The 19553-nt window shown below is 57.5% G+C and overlaps 3 protein-coding genes across 13 annotated transcripts; all 3 read right to left on the reverse strand.

Annotated features, from left to right (window-relative positions):
- Positions 1 to 1103: 1103 nt before the first annotated feature.
- Positions 1104 to 2117, reverse strand: UBL4A (ubiquitin like 4A). The gene is made up of 4 exons (NM_001171381.1): positions 2070 to 2117; positions 1763 to 1868; positions 1337 to 1545; positions 1104 to 1214 (listed from the first exon to the last, which is right to left on the reverse strand). The coding sequence occupies exons 1-4, from the start codon at positions 2115 to 2117 to the stop codon at positions 1104 to 1106; spliced, it is 474 nt and encodes a 157-aa protein (NP_001164852.1).
- A 796-nt stretch (positions 2118 to 2913) lies between these two features.
- SLC10A3 (solute carrier family 10 member 3) lies at positions 2914 to 10117 on the reverse strand. Of its 5 annotated transcripts, XM_070066863.2 has the most exons (4): positions 9849 to 10041; positions 6673 to 7905; positions 5870 to 6253; positions 2914 to 4667 (listed from the first exon to the last, which is right to left on the reverse strand). In XM_070066863.2, the coding sequence occupies exon 4, from the start codon at positions 4527 to 4529 to the stop codon at positions 3141 to 3143; it is 1389 nt and encodes a 462-aa protein (XP_069922964.2). In that variant the 5' UTR covers positions 4530 to 4667; positions 5870 to 6253; positions 6673 to 7905; positions 9849 to 10041; the 3' UTR covers positions 2914 to 3140. The 5 variants fall into 5 exon arrangements, with proteins under 5 accessions (XP_069922964.2, XP_051693458.3, XP_069922965.2 ...); XM_051837498.3 differs by lacking the exons at positions 6673 to 7905; positions 9849 to 10041 and adding an exon at positions 6503 to 6612 and having other exon boundaries at positions 6102 to 6253; XM_070066864.2 differs by lacking the exons at positions 6673 to 7905; positions 9849 to 10041 and adding an exon at positions 6503 to 6612.
- Positions 10118 to 10132: 15 nt separating this feature from the next.
- Positions 10133 to 17797, reverse strand: FAM3A (FAM3 metabolism regulating signaling molecule A). Of its 7 annotated transcripts, none has more exons than XR_016228205.1 (10): positions 17619 to 17787; positions 17246 to 17318; positions 15116 to 15229; positions 14537 to 14560; positions 12627 to 12825; positions 12467 to 12545; positions 12041 to 12091; positions 11705 to 11789; positions 11503 to 11629; positions 10133 to 10814 (listed from the first exon to the last, which is right to left on the reverse strand). XR_016228205.1 is itself a non-coding variant. In XM_008250290.5 (10 exons), the coding sequence occupies exons 2-10, from the start codon at positions 17256 to 17258 to the stop codon at positions 10719 to 10721; spliced, it is 768 nt and encodes a 255-aa protein (XP_008248512.3). In that variant the 5' UTR covers positions 17259 to 17318; positions 17619 to 17797; the 3' UTR covers positions 10133 to 10718. The 7 variants fall into 7 exon arrangements, 6 of the variants coding, with proteins under 6 accessions (XP_008248512.3, XP_002722693.1, XP_089180782.1 ...); XM_008250290.5 differs by having other exon boundaries at positions 12467 to 12525; positions 17619 to 17797; XM_002722647.6 differs by having other exon boundaries at positions 12467 to 12525; positions 12627 to 12750.
- Between the last annotated feature and the right edge of the window lie 1756 nt (positions 17798 to 19553).

Raw genomic sequence — 19553 nt, forward strand, 5'->3', positions numbered from 1 at the left:
GAGGCCCGGGAGGCAGGTGCAGCCCTGTGCACGCTGAGCGCCACTCCACTGTCCCAGGGGTCCTCCTCCAGGGAGCAGGTGATCAGACACCCTGCAGCGCATCTGGGCAGGGTGAGAGAGGAGCTAGTGCCACCAGCACACACCTCTGTGCCCTCCCCAGCAACCTGAGTTTTCCTCTCTGACAGGGAGGGCCATGCAAAGTGAAAGCCTTGGCACCCCAGTGAGGGGGAAGCATCTGTTTACCTTCCAGGCTGTGGGCGACTCCTAGCTGTGACACTGCCTTGCTAAGTCACATGCCAGATCCTAATGGGCGTGAATGACCCACTTCCAGGAGTTGAACAGACAGCATGCCCCAAAGAAGAGCTGTGTCACCAAGGCCTAGGACACCACATCTCGGGCCACTGTGTCATTTTTGGCTTCAGTTTGTTTATTGAACACAAGGAGAGGAGCACTACACAGACTCCTGCCCCGGGCTGGGGTAAGGATGAAGGAACTGGATTCAGGTTGGAGGGCTGGCCCTCACTGTACAGAGTCGGTGGCTGGGGAACCAAAATGGCAGCGTGCCTTGCCCAAGGTGACACCACCAAGCTGGGGTAACTTTGCAGCTCCCAGGCTCCCAACCTGCCTTTCCTTCATCAAGAGCAGCCGAGGGAGCCCAGGGCCGCCTGCCCCTTGGCGTCCTGTGAAGGTGAGCCGAGGGCTCTGCTGGACCCAGCAGGGGTCGGGTAACAGGCCTGGGCGGCAGGGGCCAGGCTTGGCAAGGCCTCATTGAAAAGCTGATTCTCAGTGGGCTCAATGTGAAACGCCACAGCCCGTGCTTCCAAACAGCCCCTTTCTCCTCACAGTGAGGCACCGCTGGGAGCTGGCTGGACTGCGATCCCGGCTCCCCACTTCATCGCTAGGGGCCTCCACTGTGCTGTCTCACCTCTTCTGCAGGGTGTGGGAGCGAGCCCAGGCCGAGTACTTTGAGCAGTGCCTAGCACCTAGCAAGAGCCAGGTCCGTGGGAGCTACTATTGTCATGAGCCAAACTGCGACATGAGAACACATTTAATGCACATGCAGCTGTGGCCCGGCCTCGGGTCCTCCCCACGGTCCACGAGTGCTATTTGGAAAGGCCCTTCTCCATAGCCTCAGTCCCTTCAGGGTGCAGGAAGCGGCTGGCCAAGCGCTCGATGTCATCCAGGGTCAAGCGGCTCAGGGACCTCTCATAATCCTGAGGAGAGAAGGCCAGGAGGGCTCAGGGGGTGCCAGTGGGGGAGGGGACACTGTGACAGAGGCGCCTAGGGGCTGGGAGCAGCTGGGACTGGAGCGGAAGTCCAGGGCTACCCTTCTCACCCTCTGTAGTTGTTCCAGGACCCTGCTGGCATCGGCTGCGCTGAAGTGGCGGGCCAGGACTTTGGAGATCAGATGCCAGACGGGCGGGGGTGGTGAGTCGGCCAGTCTCCGGGCAGTGCCCTCCGCCAGTAACACCTTCTCCAGAGGTTTGACCACTAGGTTCAGCTTGGAATTGGGTCCGATGCTGTAATCCGACAGTCGTTTCCCATCTGCCAAAGAAAAATCGGTGGGGTTTCTTACCCACGGCTGCAGCGGTGGCGGGGGGAACCGACGATGTAGCATCTGGCTCTGGTGGATTCAGCCACCTCTGCGAAGGCCAAGCTGTACTTGGCAGGGGCGTCGGCGCGCTGCTACCCGGGCTCGGCCTGCGTATCCGTCCCCCAACTTCCTGCGGGGATCCCTGGGCGTCTCCTCTCCCTGGTTTACCTGCCAGGGCCTTGCCCTTGAACAGCAGCCTTTGCTGGCGCACGGGGACGTTCAGCTTCTCGGAGACCAGCTGCTTAAGCGTGGACACCTGCTCGTCCTCCGGCACCTGAGCGGGCCGAGGGTGGGAGGCAGGGGTTGAGTCCGCGACCCAGGGCGTCAGAGCCCTCGCGTCCCCCTCCTGAGCGCAGCTCTCCCGGCCTCCCCGACCTGGCTGGCCCGCCCGTCCCATTCCCGCCCTCGGCCCTGTTCCAAGAGGGCGTGAATGCGCAAGCCCGGCACAGTGGTCCGGGCCTGGTGGTGACCCTACCTGCAGGTTGCACTCGCGGCCCTGGAGCGCCTTCACAGTCAGCTGCATGGCGGCCACGGCGGCGTCCACTAGGGCCGGCGCGCACCCCTTCGGCCCCCCACCGCGCGCCGCCGCCCCGGGCGCGCGCCGGAACCGCCCGCCGCCGCCGGAAGCGGCGCGGGGCGCGCCCGCCGCCCGCGCGACCTGGCCCCGCCCCCAGGGCGCGCCTCGCCCCACCTCCCGGTCCCGCCTCCAGCTCGCGCCTGGTCACCCACGACACACGCTAGCCCCTCCGTGCCGCCTCGGGCCGGCGCCCCAGGAGGAGGGGTCGCCTTGGGGTCCCGCCTAGCAAACACGGGGGAAACGCCCAGGCTGACGGATTCTGCCCCCAGCCCCCAACCCCGCCCCACCCCGCTGGCCACGGTACGGGGAAAGCAGCCGGTTCAGACTTCCAGAACTGGGAGAAGAAACGAGTTGGGACAGGTTTGCTTCATCTGGGAACACAGGCTAGGGAAAAGGACGGGCCAGGAGGCGCACTCGCCCCCGCGGACAGCCAGGCCCGCCCTCAATTCCCAGCCTGCTGGTGGAGCAGGTCGATGCAAACCCCGATTCTCTGGTTCTCGGCGAGTCCAAGCATGACCCAGTGCTGCCAGGCTTGCCCCACTGCCTGATGTCTTCCTGTCTCCTTGTCTCCCAGACTATATAGCTGCAAAAACCCATCGGTGCCTCGCAGCAGGCAGGGGAACCAGCCAGGCCCACTTCTCAGAGGTAGGGGGCACACGGTGCGCTGTCACCCAAGTCGGCCCTCCTCCCTGGCCCACAGCTACCCAGGTCCCAAAGGACAAAGATTGGAAGGGACCCAGGCTCGTTTCTCTCTTTTATTGAAATATATTTTCTGGGCAGTGCCCATCTACCTAATTCAGCATGGCCTCTTTGGCACTGAAAGCTGGAGAATAAAAAAATCAGTAAAAAAAATAAGCCTGGATTTTTCAGAGTGCATAGTGCATGAGAACTAAAGGCCTTTGGTACACAAGAACAGTGGGGATGGTGGAGTACAGGGGCTGGGGGTGAACAAAGCTTGACCCAGGAGCCTCAAGTCACTGAGGACAGGCTGCTGTAGATGAAGTGGCCAATGACCAAGGCTAACATCTCGGAGGTGCCACTCAGCGCCACGATAAAGGGGGCCTGGGAGGCATAGTCGGCTTGCAGGCGGCGGAGGGACAGCTGCAGCATGGCCAGGGCTAGCAGGCTGTTTTGCACCCCTACCTCAATGCTGACTGTCCGCCGCTGGGCCACCGGCAGCTTCATACATGTGGCCAGGCAGTAGCCCACCAAGAGGCCAACCAGCGGCACTGTGAGGCCCACCAGTACGATGGGTAGCCTGACACCTGCCAGGATGAAGACCCCCATGCGATAGGCCAGGAAGAGGCCCCCCAGCAGCAGCACAAAGCTGAAGGGCTTGATGACCTGCAGCAGCAGCTGGGAGAACTTGGGGAGCTTGGACTTGATCACCACACCTGCTGCTATGGGGATGGCGATGAACAGCAGGGTACCCAGGATCTTGGACATGGGCACATGGAGTGTTTCATGGATGCTGAGCAGGTGGCTGTAGATGGCTGAGGACAGCGGCAGGAAACCAGTGGCGGCCACCGTTGATATGAAAGTCATGGAGATGGCCAAGGTGACATCGCCTCCGAGAAGGAGGCTGAAGAGGTAGCTTCCCCCACCGCCAGGAGATGAGCAGGTGATGATGAGGCCCAGAGCCAGGGCCTTGGGCAGCATGAAGACTTTGGCCATCAGGAACGCGTAGAAGGGCATGACCAGAAACTGGCCCAGGAGGCCCAGCAGCACGGGCTGGGGGCTCTGCATGAGCCCCTTCAGAACCTCCAGTTCCACTTTGCAGCCAAATGAACACTTGTTCACGAAGATAAGCGGCAAGAGCAGGTAGAGTATTGGGTTCTCCGAGAAGTGAGCCTGCTCAGCGCCAAGGGTGGCCGGGGCATCTTCAGCAGGTGAGACCTTGATGCAGAAATCTCTCCGCTCCTCAATCAGTGTGGGGGGCGCCTTGTGCGGGTCCACGAGCTGAATGTGGAGCGGGGCCAGCCCGGCCAGGCCAGAGTGGATGCTTACCACAAAGCCACCCCCACTGCCCCAGTTAATGGCACTCACATTCTTGATGGTCAGCACCTCTGTGTCCAGGGATGTGACCCGCAGTGTGGGGCCAAGCCCTGTCCCATTGGCCTGGCCCGGGTACTGGCTCGAGATCACAATGATGCCCTCGCTCTCCTCGGGGAACTCGAACTCCATCACAGAGCCGTCCCCAATGCTCAGGTAGCGGCCCTCGGTCAGTGGCATGGTGTGGCCCAGGGCTGTGCTGCCACGGGCACCCCATAGCAGGCCGGCGAGCAGCAGGACAGCTCTGAGCAGGTCTAGGGAGCCAGGCCAATGCTGGCAGCCACCTCTGCCCCTCCTTAATAGCATGGCTCTTCCCGGAGGACAGTGTGCCCAGGCCCTTGGCGGCTTAGGAGGGCATCCCTGCCAGTCCCACCGTGTTGTCTTGAGGAGGGTCCATGGGCCGGTCCTGGTCCTGTGCTGCCCTTCTTATTGGCAGAGCTCTCCCTGGGGACAGAAGTGACACAGAAAGGAGGCTGGTGAGGATGAGCAGGTGGGAGCCCAGGAGCACAGGGATCTAGAAGTGCACGTGACAGAAGACTGGGCAGGGCCCCTTGCCCCAAGTCTGGCCGTGGAAAGGCAGTGACTAGTGCTGGCCCTTGAGTGCCATTTGGCTGTCCCCTCTGCCACCAAAATTGCCTCTTCTAAAGGGGTCACTTACACAGAAGCGTTCCCATGCAGCTGCCCTGCCTGCTGATTTCCCTGAGTTTGCCCATCACGGTGACCTTGCAGTGATGTGCTAACACCAAGGGATTCGGGAGTGCCATCCCCGCTGGCTTCGGGATGCCGCTACAGCGGGGCTGCGGGATACCACAGTGGGGGCAGCAAGAACTGCTGGATGAGAACAAAAGGTGCTAATGGGGAAGAGAGACTTGAGCCAGCCCCAGAGAGCAGATCTGGGGGTTTCGGTGTCATCTGGCAGGTGCAAGATGGTTGGCGAAGCTGTGTGAGCAGTGGGTAGCCACTGTGCCACAGGCCCCGGGGGTGGATGTTTGCCCCCAACACAGGGTTGGGAACAGTGCTGCTCTGGTTCCCTACAGTGATGACATGGAGGTCCTGGGGGGCAGCGAGCAGGAAGGAGCAGCAGGAGTGAGTCAGGTCAAAGCACATGGCCACTGCAGTAGGAGGGCTTTTCCTCCTGTCAGAGAAATGGCCAGAGAAATGGCTGCTCCCAGATTTCGAGTGCCTAGGCCTTCTTTGCTACACCGGAGAGACCCTGCTCGGGCTCCAGAGTGCCCTCCCACCTCACATGTGGCCCTGCAGGGCCTTACAAGCTCAGCGGGACTGCCAGCATTTCTAGGGGGCGGGTGCCTTGGAGAAAGGAGGAGGTTCACCTCTTCCCGCTTTTCAGTTCGGGCAGCCATCAGCCTCCTGTCTCATCATGTGCTAGAAGTGGGGCGACCAAGCTGAGGATACAGGAGTTTACATCACTCCTGGCAGGTGCCTCATGCCCTGTAATGTCCTGGTTTTGGAAGAAGCCCCTGCCTCTCTACAGCCGATCAGTTGCAGCCGCCGTTGGCCTTGGCCCTTCCTCACCTGAGACCGGGGTAGAGGGCAGGTTAAGCAGGGGGCCTATCCTTTGGAGAGTTTCCCCTGTCCCTAACCCAGGATGACATGGCCTCTGCTGGCTTGCAGTTTGGGTCACTTACCCTGGAGGCCTGATCCAGCCTGGTGTCTCACTGCTGAAGAGGGAGCCCGGGAAACCAGAGTGGGGAAGAAGCAAAGTGCAGGGAGAAAGACGAAGGCACCAGGACTGAAGCCACCAAGGTGGTGTGAACCGGTTCAGAAGGGAGAGGCTAAGGGCCATCCACCCCATAACCAATCTTTCCAGAGGGGCTGGCGGCTTTGAGTCCCAGCGGCGGGGTGGCTGAGATCCCTCACCATGTCTGCCTGAGGGGCCTGAAGAGTTTGAGCAGATGCATCCCAAGGCATAAGAGGGAATTCCCGCCCCGATGCTTTCTCCACACAAGCCGGCCGAATGTTCGGGCTTAGGGTAACTGCCGGAGTCCGGAAGATCTGAGGTGGGGCAGGAGCTGGGGGTGGGAAGGGAGAGCGGGTCGCCGTCCTGCAGCTGGCAAGCTGGCGATCCGGCCGGGCGCTCTCGGGGTCGGGAGGCTCCCTCGCGTCACTCCCGGGCCCTGTAGCCGTGCCAGGCCTCTCGACGCGCGGCGGCCCTCCCCTGCCGGGCCCGGCCGAGCTGGACGCCCGAGCGGGCGATCGCGATGCGGGGCCAGGGCCAGAGGCCGCCTCCCGCCTGCCCCTTCCCGGCCACAGGTTCTCACCTGCCGCCGCGGCCGCGAAGCCTGAGACCAGAGCCTGCCGGGGCCGGCCGAAACCCGCGAGCTTGGCCCGCCGGGGCACCGCCCCACTCGCCGAGGCCCCGCCCATTCCCGCCCCGCGCGGGTGCCGCCCCGCGCGTCAGGGCTCCTCCCTCTCGCGACGGCCTCCTCACCTCCGGTGGCTGCGTAGGGTTCAGACCGGAAGTGACGTTTCTGGGAACCATGAGCCGCGGCGGGCGTGCCGGGAGGCGGCTTCTTGAGTCGTGGTTGGTGAGGCGCGTCCTCAGTCTGGCTGTGGCTGCGGGTCAAACCTGTGCCCACTGCCGGCTTGATTCCGTTCCGAGAGAGGGCCCCGAACACTCCCGACTACGCTGTGACCTCGGGACAGTGAGACACTCGGCCAGCCGCCAGGGCTGGGACGCCCACGGGCTGCCGCTAGGGACGGGAGCCTTGCGTGCGTTAGGGTTCTGGGCACGCTGATGTTTAGGGTCGAGTTCCCACTGCTTTGGTGAGATTGACTCAGCGCCTATTTCCATACTGTTCAACATTAAGTGCACTCGCCCCTCGTTCACCAGGGCTTGGCGCCACCAGCAGAGGGACTGGAGGCTTTGCAGAAATGAAATGGAAAGGGGAGGGGGCGGTGCAGAAAAGATGTCGAAAGGCAGTAAAAAATGCAGGGTTAAACGGGATTTGGATGTTCTCCAGAGTTGTGGGGCAACACGCTCCGTCTACACTTCTCTGAAAAAAAAAAAAAAAAAAAAACAACCCTCCCGTTTCGCTGTGATGGGGATGCCTGGCGGGCGCCCATAGTACTACTTAATTTTTCAATAATCATAATAGTCAATTTATGTTTACATGTTCTTTTTTACTGGCGCTGCGGGATGGGGAGATGGGTGTCTTAACTGCATGACGGGATCTGGGTTCCATTTGCCGGCGCCAGCGCCTAACTCCAACTTCTGACTAATGCAGACACTGCGAGGCAGCGATGATGGGGCAATTGTCTGGGTTCCTGCCACCCACAGGGAGGACTTCTCTCCAGTCCACTCTCCTCCCCTCCTCGGGCCTCAGGTTAAAAAAAGAAAAAAAAAAAAAAAAAGGAGCACTTAACAGCTAGCACAGGCGAGAGGGCCGAGTTTGGGATAAAACTGAGAAGGGTGTGTCAGCTGCAAGAGCCAGCGAAGGAAAACCTAAAAGATGTGGTATCCTTGCAGGAAATCTGAATTTGCATATTCCAACTGCCTCTCCTCTTGGGCCTGCCTGAGGGTCCAGTGAAATTCACCTGGAAGGACCTGGCCACTTGAAAGCCACCAATCTGTTGGGTGCCAGTCAGTCAATGACATCAGCCTTCCCTAAAAGGGCACAGTGGGCTGGAGGCATGTCTGACATGAAGAATTCCCTGGCTTTGTCTGCAGAAAAAAGGGAAAAAAATTAAAAGCGAGATAATGTTCATAGTTTGTTTGGGAGGTTAATAATTTATCTCAGAAGAGAATGAGTAAGGGAGGCACAGACTAGGCATGCAAAGAGAAGGCATAAAAGAGAAGTCATGTGGACTAAGAACAGATAGAACCAATAATAGCAACAGCTTGGACAACACAGATGCGCTTCAGCTCGGAACCCTGATGTTGGGCAGGCAAAAGTTAACGGCTGCTCCTACTCGCCCCTGCAAATGCTGGATGGGACGTGGGTATCCCAAGAGGGGTCTTAATGGCTGTGCCAAATGCCCACCCCTAAACTTGTCATTCCACTTTCCATGAATTTTGTGAAGTAGCTTCATATTATTATTGCCCCCCACGTGAGACAGGATGTTGGCAAATGCAAACGCGGATTTACTGGAGTTGAAATCACATGAAGGCTTTGGGGTAGGAACAATCAAGACCCCTCCTCTTTTTGCTTATGCTACTTTGAGTTTGGATTCTGGCCCTGGTAACTGAAGATGACGTCCTAATTGCAAAAGGGTAGGTGTGGCACAGGGGTGGTGGGGCGGAGCTGCGGATAAAGCCACTTGCTGCTTTCATCTGGGATGGTGGCGACCCTCAGCACCGGCACACCCCCACAGCGGCTGGGGCTGGGCCAGTGGCTCACTCCTGCATCCCGAGCATACAGCACAATGTGTAGCCCGATGCAAGCACCTGATAAATGCATGTTGGGTGAACAAGAGAACTGAATGATCCAAGGGAGGAAGGTCAGGCCATCACAGGCATGGTCTGAGAGGCACAGTGGAGTCCATGCCCCTCCCAGGCTTGGGGTGTTCTGGGAAGTGGCATCACTTTGGGGCAAGCTACGAATGTGGACTTCTGGCTCCTTTCCTCCGGTCTCTAGGACCTTGACTATTCTGTGTAAGAGGGATCGTGGCAGTACTTACAGCTAGCGTTGTTTGAGGACTTGTAGGAAACCTGTGCCTAACTGAACTATTGATGGGAGAACTCAGTTATTTGCTTCAGCATGTGGGGGCTGTGGTGGGTACAGGTGAGTGCCATGGAAGGTGCATGACGAGCACATTGGAACCATTCTCTCTGCTTTTGGAAATGCTTCAAATTTCCCATAAGGAGAGGTTTAAAAAATGAATGCATACATATGACCATCGTGGATACAGGCCATTAAACAATTTTGTCGAAACTCCTAGAATGTACGCCCAGAGTGAACCTCAAAGGCAATGATGGGCTTTGGGTGATAAGGAAGCAGACAGTTGGAGCTTCACTGATTGTAAGAAACGGGAGATTTGGGAGCTAGGGGGTCTCTGGGGGAGCTCTGTGCTTTTTGCTCAACAGATAGAGTGCTTGGCATGGGGCCAGGACTGGCTGGTGGCTGCTGGGCCATCCTCACGTTTCTTGCATGGCCCTTACAGGTGGCATCACACTCGCTTTGTCCCTGGCCCCTTGTCCTGGACACCCCATGGCTCTAACTCCACATCCTGCCACTCTGGCACTTAACTCAGCTTTTAGTGGTTCTCGCTTGATAAAGAGCATTTGACTGTGGGGCCAGTGCCATGGCACACCAGGTTAATCCTCCGCCTGTGGCGCTGGCATCCCATATGGGTGCTGGTTCTAGTCCCGGTTGCTCTTCCAGTCTAGCTCTCTGCTGTGGCCTGGGAAAGTGGTGCAAGATGGCCCAAGTGCTTGGGCCCCTGCACCCGAATGGGAGACCAGGAGGAAGCACCTGGCTCCTGGATTCAGATGGGCACAGCTCCGGCCATTGCAGCCATTTGGGGAGTGAACCAATGGAGGGAAGACCTTTCTCTCTCTCTCTCTCACTGCCTGTAACTCTGCCTGTCAAATAAATAAAAAAATTTTTTTAAAAAGAGCATTTGACTCCAACCCAAGCGAAACCCCAAATGACCCACGCAACTCACCCTTTGCATCCCCAACTCCAAAGGCAGCCAGAGTCTGTGGGAAACACAGTTGCCCTACAGGCCTGTGCTCAGAGGGTGAGTTTGCTGCACTCTCAGGGCGTACAACCATCTCTCCTGGATAAGGCTATGTGATACCAGCTGCAGACCCAGGGTAGGGCCTGCCGCCTGCAGGGAGGCCGGAGACAAAGGCTGGCTGTGGAAGGCAGTGGAGGCTGAGCTGCTGACATCTGCCCCTCCTCCCCAGAGCACCACCCCGACTCTCCACTGATGACATCTGAATCCACTTTATTCCGCTGAGGGCCAAGAATTTATTAAGAGGTCATCTAGAAGGCAAGCCCTCTGACAAAGCACAGAAGCCACCCCACGTGGTGTGATCAGGCTCAGGCTACCTCTCCATCTCAGGTGGAGGATGAGGCAGGAGGCAGCCTGCACTTGGGCTTTCAGAAGTGGCCACCAGGTATGGCTCACAGGGCGGACTCGTTCTGGAAGTACATCCAGCCTGCACTGCTGGGAGGTTCCAGAAGATGCTCTAGCCTGCCAGGTAGCCGCTAGCCACCTCATCCAGGGAGAGGGGTGAGCACCCAGGGCCCCTCCAGGCAGGAGGGGCCCAGGAGGAAAGGGGGCCTGGGGCCTCATCAGGGAAGCAGCTCTAAGAAAAGGAGGCGACAGCTACCTGGGTTCCCATGACAAAGTGCAATGGGGCCAGCCCCTGCAACCTCACGTTGTGCGTCCAAGATATGGTGCCATCTCGGAGTCCGATGTGCTGGGGTCAGGGAATGTTCTTGCCTCACTGTGAGGCACGGGGCAGGTGCCTCGGCCCTGTGCTGGCAGCGCTGGTGGCGTCTCGCCCCTTGAGCCTGGCATGCCACGCTAGCTGGCCATGCTCCTCCGCGGGATGCAGCCCTCCATCTCCAGCGCCTCGGGCCAGCCCTCATACTTGTTGGTGTGTTTACTGTTCTTCACATGCTGTGGGCGGGAGAGCAGGATGTCATGGGCTAGCCCCTGGGGACAGGAACAGCAGCAGGCCAGGGCCCAGGCTTGCTATTGCCTTGTGCCGGGTGATCAACTTCAAGCGGAGGGGAGGGGGCGTGTACCCTGCCCCCACTGGCCCGCACGGAATTGCTAGAAGCCGCAGCAAGCACAAGGCCCGGTGGGGGCGACGGGGGTATTGAGCTGTTCTTTGGGCAGTCAGAGCAGCTTGCTTGTGTGTCATGGAGGCCCAGGCTTGGTGAGGCAGGAGCCTCTCCAAGGTGAAGATGGTGCCCGGGCTCCCCTCTTGCCCAGCCTGCAGCACAGAGCCTGCCACATGTGGTCTGTGGCAGAGGGCAGTGCAGGCTGGCGGCAGGAGGGTGTGCAGTGGGAAGCAGAGATGCTGGGGTCTGGGAGGACCGGGAAAAGCCTAAGCATCTTGAAGACACTGGGGAGGAAGGTCTCCTAGCTGTTGAGTGTTGCCAGTCTGAAAGTGCTGCCGTTTACAGACCCTATAGGATAAAATACATAGAGGGCAGCGAAGGCCAATGTTACCTACCCCCAACGCCAAGAGCAAGGGGGCCAAGGGCCACCAGTGGAGGGGTGGTGGCACAGGGCTCCTGCTGTGCTGTGAAGAGACAGAGCCTGGGGCTGGGAGGCTAAACTGCTGGGCTTCCCACTGTACCTGCTCAAAGGGGCTCTTGTTCTGCACGCCCTTGGCCCCCACAAACACCCAGCTGTCCCGGAAAGCTAGCTCCTTGGCATTCCTGCTGCCCAGCTCGCTGAAAAGCTTCCTGGTCTCTTCGTTCATCCTGTGCACAGAAGGAAGAAACGTGAGCTGTCACCGGAGAGGGGCGAAGCTGAGGCCGGCCTGGGCAGTCACTTACTTGGTGGCTGGGTCGTCGTAGGATGCTACAAACACTAGAGTGCCTTCGTGCAGTGGCCGAATGAACTTCAACAGGTCATTGACATCTGTGGGGGGCAGGGGACCCCACTGAGCATCCCTCCCCCACCAAGCCCTGTTCACCAAGTGAGAAAAGCAAGGCAGAGCTTGGGCCAGGCGCGTGCAGGGACACACCAGAGTAAGAAGACAGAGCTGTCCCTGGGGCCATATATAGCCCCTGGACAAAGCCCCACAGGAAGCGCTGAGAAGCCCCAGTGCTAGGACCCAGAAGGCAGCATTCCGTGAGAGGCAAGAGCAGGGGGCTGGGGCTGCCACTCACCTCCAGCCCACATGTCAAAAGCCCGGGCCTCAATGAGCTCACCGCTGACCCCTGTGTCAAGAGAGGGACTTAGGACATGGCAGGAGGGTGGCAGCTAGGTACAGCCCTTCTGTAAGCTTTTCAGATGCCCCTCCCACCCCCCACCCCTGCCCCATATTCATCCCTGTGTTGGGACAGGCCCAGCCCACTCAAAACCATTGGGGCCTCAGTCTAGTAATTGAGGCTTCCCAAGAAGCACCCTGCAATGTCCTGGAACTTCCTCTTGTTTTTGTTCATCAGACCATTTCCTAGGCCTCCCTGGGAATCTGTGAAGGGGAGGGCCAGGGCAGACACCTGGACGCGTCCAGGTAGGGGCGTGGGGAAGGAAGGCAGCAGGTCACAGCATGGCTCCCTCCCACCTCTGACCCTACAGTCCAGGTGACTCACCATTCACCAGGGCGATGTTCAGCCCACGGCCCACGTTGTCCTTGACACTGCTCATTAGCCTAGCGGGGGGACAGGAGATCTGCTCTGCTCTCCCACACACGGCCCTCAGCCCTCAAAGACCCAGCGCCTCCCCAAGCCCATTCACCCCAAGGAAGCTCACATCTTGTCCTCGAGGCAGATCTTGGGCCCAATGACGTTGGCAGCTCCACTGACCATGCGGAAGGCCAGGTGTTCCTCAGGACATGGCTGGGGCAAGCCACACTTGTACTTCCTGGCCCGTGGCTCTGGGCGGGGACAGCAGGTGTGACCTGTGGGCCTGGGCCTGGGGTCACCTGAGATCTGAGAGGGGAAGGTCAGGACTGACCCACAGGTTGGAACGAGTGACCGCAGAGCAGGGAACCAGCATGGAGAGTGTGGCTTAGGCCAAGGTCAGGGACACTTCTACAGATACTCTGTGTCTCACTGGAGATGCAACAGGGACCCCAGGGAGAAAACTTTTCTGCTACTCGTGGAGGGAGAGGAAGGAGGTGGAGGGCTGGCCTGGGCACTGACAAGGCAAGGGTGGGGAGAGCTGGGCTTGGCGAGCCTGCACAGACAAGGCACACAGCACGGCAGGGAGAGGCAGGACACGAAAGATATGTGAGCTTAACCCCCACTACCTCAGAATGCGCCCTTGTCTGGGAATACAGCTGTTGCAGATATATTAGTGAAGATGACATCACAGGGGAATCGGTTGGGCCCTAGTGCAACATGTCTGATGTCCTTATAAGAAGAAAAGAGGCAAAGACGTGCAGAGGAGAGGCAGCCGCCAGCTGAGGAGAGGCAAGGAAGGACCCTCCCCTAAAGCTGCGGGAGGGAGCAGGCCCTGCCGGCTCCTTGGTTTCAGGTTTCTGGCTTCTAGAACTAGGAGAGAACCCATTTCTGTTGGTTAAGCCACCCAGTTTGTGGAACTTTGTTAGGGCAGTCATGGGAAATGGATAGATTTTGGTACCACAAAGTGGGGGTGCTTCTGTAACAGATACCTACAAATGTGGAAATGGCTTTGCAACTGGGTAATAAGTGGGTAGAGGCTGTAGACTTTTGAGACGTTAGAAAAGGCCTGAATTGCTTTTAAGAGACTGTTGGTAGATATATGTACAGTACAGGTGAGGGCTCATAGAGAAGAAAGCCAGAGACAAAGCTTAAATTATCTTAGACAATATCTATCTATGTATCTATGTATCTATCTATCTCCTCAGGCGAATGCTACCAGGAATCGGAGGGAATTGAAGAGCACTTGGAACTTTGGAGGAAAGGTCACCCTTGTTACAAGGTAGCAAAGAACTTGGCTGACTTGTGTGTTGCCTTTTGCAGACAGGATACAAGTGCTACTTTGTATATTTATCTTAGATTTCCCAGCAAAGTATTGAAGGCAATGCCTAGTTTCCCTTTGCCAGATATAGTAAAATGTGAGAGGAAAGAGACCAATTGAGAGAGCTGCCAAGCACCTAGGAATCAGAATCAGAAGCTTGAAACATTCTCCACCCCATCACGTTGCAAACCAATGACAGAGCGAGCGTCCTCCACAGAGAACACCCAGGGTGTGGCTGGCTGAGGTGCGGTATGTGACTAGAGATGACATTATCCAGGAAGCCCTGGGTGGGGGGCTCTTCTCCTCTCCCACCCTGCTGGCTTGTACAAGAAACCATCAAGGTTTCTGTCAGAAATTTACACCAGCAGAAACACTGCCAGCTTGGTTGACAGGGCCAAAGTGGCAAGGAAGGAGAGGGAGGGCCGCCTCTCCGCCCAGCAGGCCACAGAGTTCTTCCGTAGGCTTTGACACTCCTGGCGTTCACCCTGCTCGGTTTTGGATTTACATGGAACTGGTGACTCCATTTTCCTTCTAAGAGCTCCCTTTTGGAATGGGAACGTCTATGCGATGCCTGTCCCAGCACTGCATTCCAGATGTGCGGTGTGCAAGCAACCCCACTGGGCAGGGGTAGCTAGTCGGGGGAGGAGTGAAGAGAACAGAAATCCTGGAGGACCTGGGGCAGGCACGCGGGAGGAGCAGGGGGGTAACAGGGGCCTTACCTGCAGTCACAGCGCTCTCGGGGCCTGTGGGTACAAAGAGTGGTGTCTGTTAGCAGTGAGGCCTCCCAGGGCCTGCAGCATGCGGACGGGCAGGCAGCCCGGGGCAGGGCTTAGGCCAGGCTAATGCTGCTATGTGGCCTGCTCGAGCCTACATGCTGTTCAGATGCAGAAGTCCCCGTTCAGGGAAAGGGGGGCTGGATTTGTGAAGCATCGCAGTAACAAAGTGTAGAGGCTCCTCCTCGCTTGGGTCAAAGGCCAGCACAAAGCCTGCAAGGGGAAACTAAGGCACCGTCCCCTGTGCTCCATGGAAGCCCCCGCCCCGCACTCTGACCCTACGGAATTCCCCGGGGGGCACCGAACTATCAGTAGTGGGTACTGGCTTTCCCGGCTGCAGCGACTGGGAGGTGGTGGGAGGACTATGCTTGATGCCAGGAGACAGGCGGAGGGCAGCAGGAGGCAGCCTGCCAGGGACTAATAGAGAACCCAAGCCAACCCAGCCCAGCCCTGAGCCTCAGCCAGAGGCCCAGGAGGCCACTCTGCTGGCCTCCGCAGCGGGGCAAGGAAGGGGCCCACACTCACTGGTGAAGAGTTGCTGGATGCGAGGAAAGCCACTGGCAGGCCCACCCAGGAGGATGCTGCCTATGATCCAAGTGAGACCCACAGTGACGACTAGGGCCACAATGCGCAGGGGGCCTGGAGGCGGGACAGACATGGGCAAGCCCACCTCAGAGGCTGGGGAATTCCACAGTGACCCCATGGCCTCTGCTAACCGGATCTTCTCTACCATTTGGGAAGGGACTAGGGGCCAGCAAGGTGGGACCAGCTGTCACACTGTGGGCCTGGGAGGCAGAGCTCTGAGAGACGGGAGGAAGAACTGAGTCAAACTCCACACTGGGGGCCGGCGCTGTGGCGTAGCACATAAAGCCGCCGTCCACAAGTGCTGGTATCCCATATGGGCGCCGGTTCGAGACCTGGCTGTTCCACTTCCGATCTGGCTCTCTGCTGTGGCCTGGGAAAGCAGTAGAAGATGGCCCAAGTCCTTGGGCCCCTGTACCCACGTGGGAGACCTGGAAGAAGCTCCTGGCTTCTGGCTTCGGATCAGTGCAGCTCCAGCCATTGTGGCCAATTGTGGAGTGAACCAGCAGATGGAAGACCTCTCTCTCTCTCTCTCTCTCTCTGCCTCTCCTATCTCTGTGTAACTCTTTCAAATAAATAAATCTTTAAAAAAAAAAACAACTCCACAGCTGCCATGTTTACTTCTCCCTGGCAGGTTTGCAGCAGTTTTCCAGAGCTCACTGCTTGGGAGGGGCTCCAGCGGCCCACAGGCACTCCTCAACTTCCTACCTGCAGTGTCTCATCCACCTGCCTTTGTTTTCTTTCCTCCTGTTCCCATTGTATGTCCTTGTAAGCCATTTCTTTCAAAAATAGGCTGTTCTGGAATCTTTTTTGATGTTTATTTTCATCTACTTGAAAGGCAGAGTGAAAGAGAAAGAGACACAGATTTTCCATCCACAAACGCTTGAGTCATCATCTACTGCCTCCAAGTCACATTAGCAGGAAGCCGGATCAGAAGCAGAGTAGTCAGGACTCAAACTGGCATGCCAATATGAGGTGCAATCATCCCAAGTGGTGGCTTAACCCACTGCACCACAACACCCACTCCTGTAATCCTTTTTTTAAGACTAGTGCCTTTTCCTGCTGTGAGCTGGATCCTAAGATCTCCTCCATGGCAGAATTCTTGTAACAGTCTATTTTGTTCCTTCTCCTCAATTTTCAACATCTGTCAGGTGTTTGATGCACTGGTTAAGATGCTTCATTGGGGACTGGCACTGTGGCGCACTGGGTTAATGCCCTGGCCTAAAGCACCAGCATCCCATATGGGCACCAGTTCTAGTCCTGGCTGCTCCTCTTCCGATCCAGATCTCTGCTATGGACTGGGATAGCAGTGGAAGATGGCCCAAGTGCTTGGGCCCCTGCACCCACGTGGGAGACCCAGAAGAAGCTCCTGGCTTCGGATCGGCCCAGCTCTGGCCATCTGGGGAGTGAACCATCAGATGGAAGACCCCCCCACTCTGTAACTCTGACTTTCAAATACATAAATAAATCTTTAAAAATAATAAAAAGATATGCGGCCCATATCAGAGTGCCTGGGTTCAAGTCCCACCTGCACTTCTGATCCAATTTCTAGCTACTGCACTCCCTGGTAAGCAGCAGAAGATGGCCCCGGTACTTGGGTCCTTGCTAACCCCGTAGGAGACCTGGATGGAGTTCCGGCTCCTGGCTTCAACCTGGTCCAGCCCTGGATGTTGTGGGCATTTGAGAAGTGCACCAGCAGATGGAAGACAAATCTCTGACTTTTGGATAAAATGAAAATAAACACTTTAAACCAAGTAACACTAACTTAAAAAAAAAAAAAAAAGGAAGCAAAGAACAAACTACATCCTCTCTCTCTCCTGGAGCCTCAGCTCATTTTCCAAAAGAGCGCCTGGCCTGACAACTGAGTTGGGAGCAACTGACTATACGAATCCTCATCTCAAAGTTGGGGAGCTGAAGTCCTCAGAGATGAGAGGGTTAACTCAAGGTCACCGAATGAGTGTGCCCGTAGAGTCCATTTCCAAAACCGAACCCAGCGGGCCACCCGGGGCCTGTCCAGACACAGGATGTCGGGACACCTGGGCCTCCCTCCGGTTCACTGTGGAAGCCACCCACCTGCCAACCTCATGTCCACTTCTCCCGTTGGGTTGGGACCGCCGGCAGGTGCACTGTTTGGGGACCGTGCGCGCTGGGGGGAAGAAAGCCGAAGAGCAGGTTTGGGTGGAGGTCAGGGGCAAGCCCGTGCCATCTGCGTTCCGACTTGTTCTTCCGACTAACCACCCGGCCAGGCCGAGCTCCTCGGAAACGCGGGGAGAAGCCCTGCGTGGCCAGGAGGGGTCCCGGGAAGCCATCAGCTCACAATCATGCCCACCGGAACCTCCAGAGAAGGGACGTGGAACCGATTCGCCCCTCCTGCGGGAGGCCCCGAGCTCCAGCCATTCTTCCAGGCCACAGGGATGGAGCCCCGGGCGGGCCGCCGGGGACTTGCCTGGCTGTGGAGAGACGCGGGCTCGGTCAGGGACGGGTGCCCTGTCCAGCGGGCCACCCCGCTATTCCGCTTGGCGACGGATGGCCAGCGAGCTGCGCAGAGCGGCCCCACAGGCCCGGCAATGGCGGCCGGGGGCGGGGCCACAGCCCGCTCCCCCGCCCCGCCCCCGGTCGTCAGCGGGGGCCGCGCGCCGGCCTCGGGGGCCCCTCACAGGCCCCACCTTCAGGCCCGCGCGCACCGTTTTTCGGGCCTAGAGGAGGGGTCTATGCTGGCCCCGCCCCGGAAGTCTCTCTGGCATTCCAGGGTGGAGGGAGGTCCCGCCTCGCCAGGTAGGATTACTGAGGCAGATGGGTCTGGGAAGATACTTAGAAAATGCTCCGGAGTTGATATAGGTGCCTTTTAGGAACACGCAGTTGCAGAAGCGTGTATGGGGAAAAACTGCAGAATCTCACGAGCCCGAACCAACCTGGGGAAGGCTTTGGCTGCTTTCCTCCCAGTATTTTTAGAAGCACGTTCCCACTGTCTCACGTAGCACTCTTGCAATGGGAGGGGCCATGTGGAGGGCACCCACCCCAAGCACAGAGGAATAAAGTGTGAGGGCTCCCGGTTTCATTTTTTAAAAATGTATTTGAAAGGCAGAGCAGCAGAGAGAGAGAGAGAAAGAGAGAGAGAGAGATCTGTCCTCTGATTAACTCCCCAGATGGCTGCACCGACCAGGGCTGGGCTGGGCCAGGCCAAAGCCAGGAGCCGCAAACTTCATTCCTCGTGGATTGCAGGGATGCAAGCACTTGGGCCATCTTCCGCTGCTTTCCCGTGTGCGTTAGCAGGGAGTTGGATCGGCAGTGGAGCAGCCACGGCTCGAGCTGGTGTTCATATGGGATGCCGGTAGTGCTGGCTCCACCCCAGTTTCATCTTTACATAAGTGTATTTCTGCCAGAAAACAAACCTGGGGGTACGCATTCTGGCACTGGCACTGTGGTATAGCGGGTAAACCTGTTGTCTGCAGCACTGGCATCCCATATGGGCAGTAGGTAGGGTCCTGGCTGCTCCTCTTCCAATCCAGGTCCCTACTAATGGCCTGGGAAAGTGGTGGAAGATGGCCCAAGTCCTTGGGTCCCTCCTCTATCCCACCATTCTACCTTTCAAACAAATAAATAAACCTTAAAAAAAAGAAAACAAATCTGACATTCTGCTTCAGGCTTTTTGTTGGTCAGAGCTGGGGTCAAGCTCACTGCCCTCTGCAGGAAGCTCCCTGATGACTGCACCAAGTGACTCGGATCACCCATCTTCCTGGGACACTTGAGGCCACCCTGTCAGTCGGACCCATCTGTCTGTGGGGCAGCAGCAGGGCAGTTTGGGAATCCCAAATACACCCCTGCCCTTTGACCCCCAGACCCCACTTATGGGAAGCCCTGTAAGGAGATACAGAGAAAGTTTCAAGAGCCTGACACAACAGAGCTCTGGTTAGAATCCAGTAGTTTCTACATACTCTCAAATGTACTTCTAACACCACTGAGATTCTCATCCAGGCCCTGTGTACCTTAGTGAGTAGACTTGCACAGGTTCCTTGTTTTTTTTTTTTTTTTTTTTTTCTGGGACTTTTCTGTTTTTTAATTTGAAATGCAGAAAGAGACAGAGACAGAGACAGAGAGAGAGAGAAATTTCCCAATTTCCCATCCACTGGTTCACTCCCCAAATGTGCCCACAACTGCCAGGACTAGGCCAGGCTGAAACCAGGAGCTGGGAACTCCACACAGGTTCCCCACGTAAGTGGTAGGAACTCAACCAATTGAGCCTTCACCTGCTGTCTCCCAAGGTGCACATCCGCAGGAAGTTGGAATCAAGACTGAAGCTGCGACTCCAATGTGACAGACAGCTCTAGACTTTCTGTTAGTTTTCTGGAGAAATAAAAATCCACACACTCAAATAAAACTT

Source organism: Oryctolagus cuniculus, chromosome X (assembly GCF_051225735.1).
Source record: "Oryctolagus cuniculus isolate XC-2025 breed Fujian yellow rabbit chromosome X, ASM5122573v1, whole genome shotgun sequence".
NCBI classification, from domain to species: Eukaryota; Metazoa; Chordata; class Mammalia; order Lagomorpha; family Leporidae; genus Oryctolagus; species Oryctolagus cuniculus.

Coding starts and splice junctions, on each gene's coding strand:
- FAM3A (XM_008250290.5), bottom strand. Junction 11,790..12,040: donor TTTTGACATGTGGGCTGGAG/GTGAGTGGCAGC, acceptor TGCCCCCCACAG/ATGTCAATGACCTGTTGAAG. Junction 11,630..11,704: donor TACGACGACCCAGCCACCAA/GTAAGTGACTGC, acceptor TTCTGTGCACAG/GATGAACGAAGAGACCAGGA.
- SLC10A3 (XM_008250295.5), bottom strand. CDS start 4,529: ATGCTATTAAGGAGGGGCAGAGGTGGCTGCCAGCATTGGCCTGGCTCC.
- UBL4A (NM_001171381.1), bottom strand. CDS start 2,117: ATGCAGCTGACTGTGAAGGCGCTCCAGGGCCGCGAGTGCAACCTGCAG. Junction 1,546..1,762: donor CAAGGGCAAGGCCCTGGCAG/GTAAACCAGGGA, acceptor TTTCTTTGGCAG/ATGGGAAACGACTGTCGGAT. Junction 1,215..1,336: donor TCCTGGAACAACTACAGAGG/GTGAGAAGGGTA, acceptor TTCTCTCCTCAG/GATTATGAGAGGTCCCTGAG.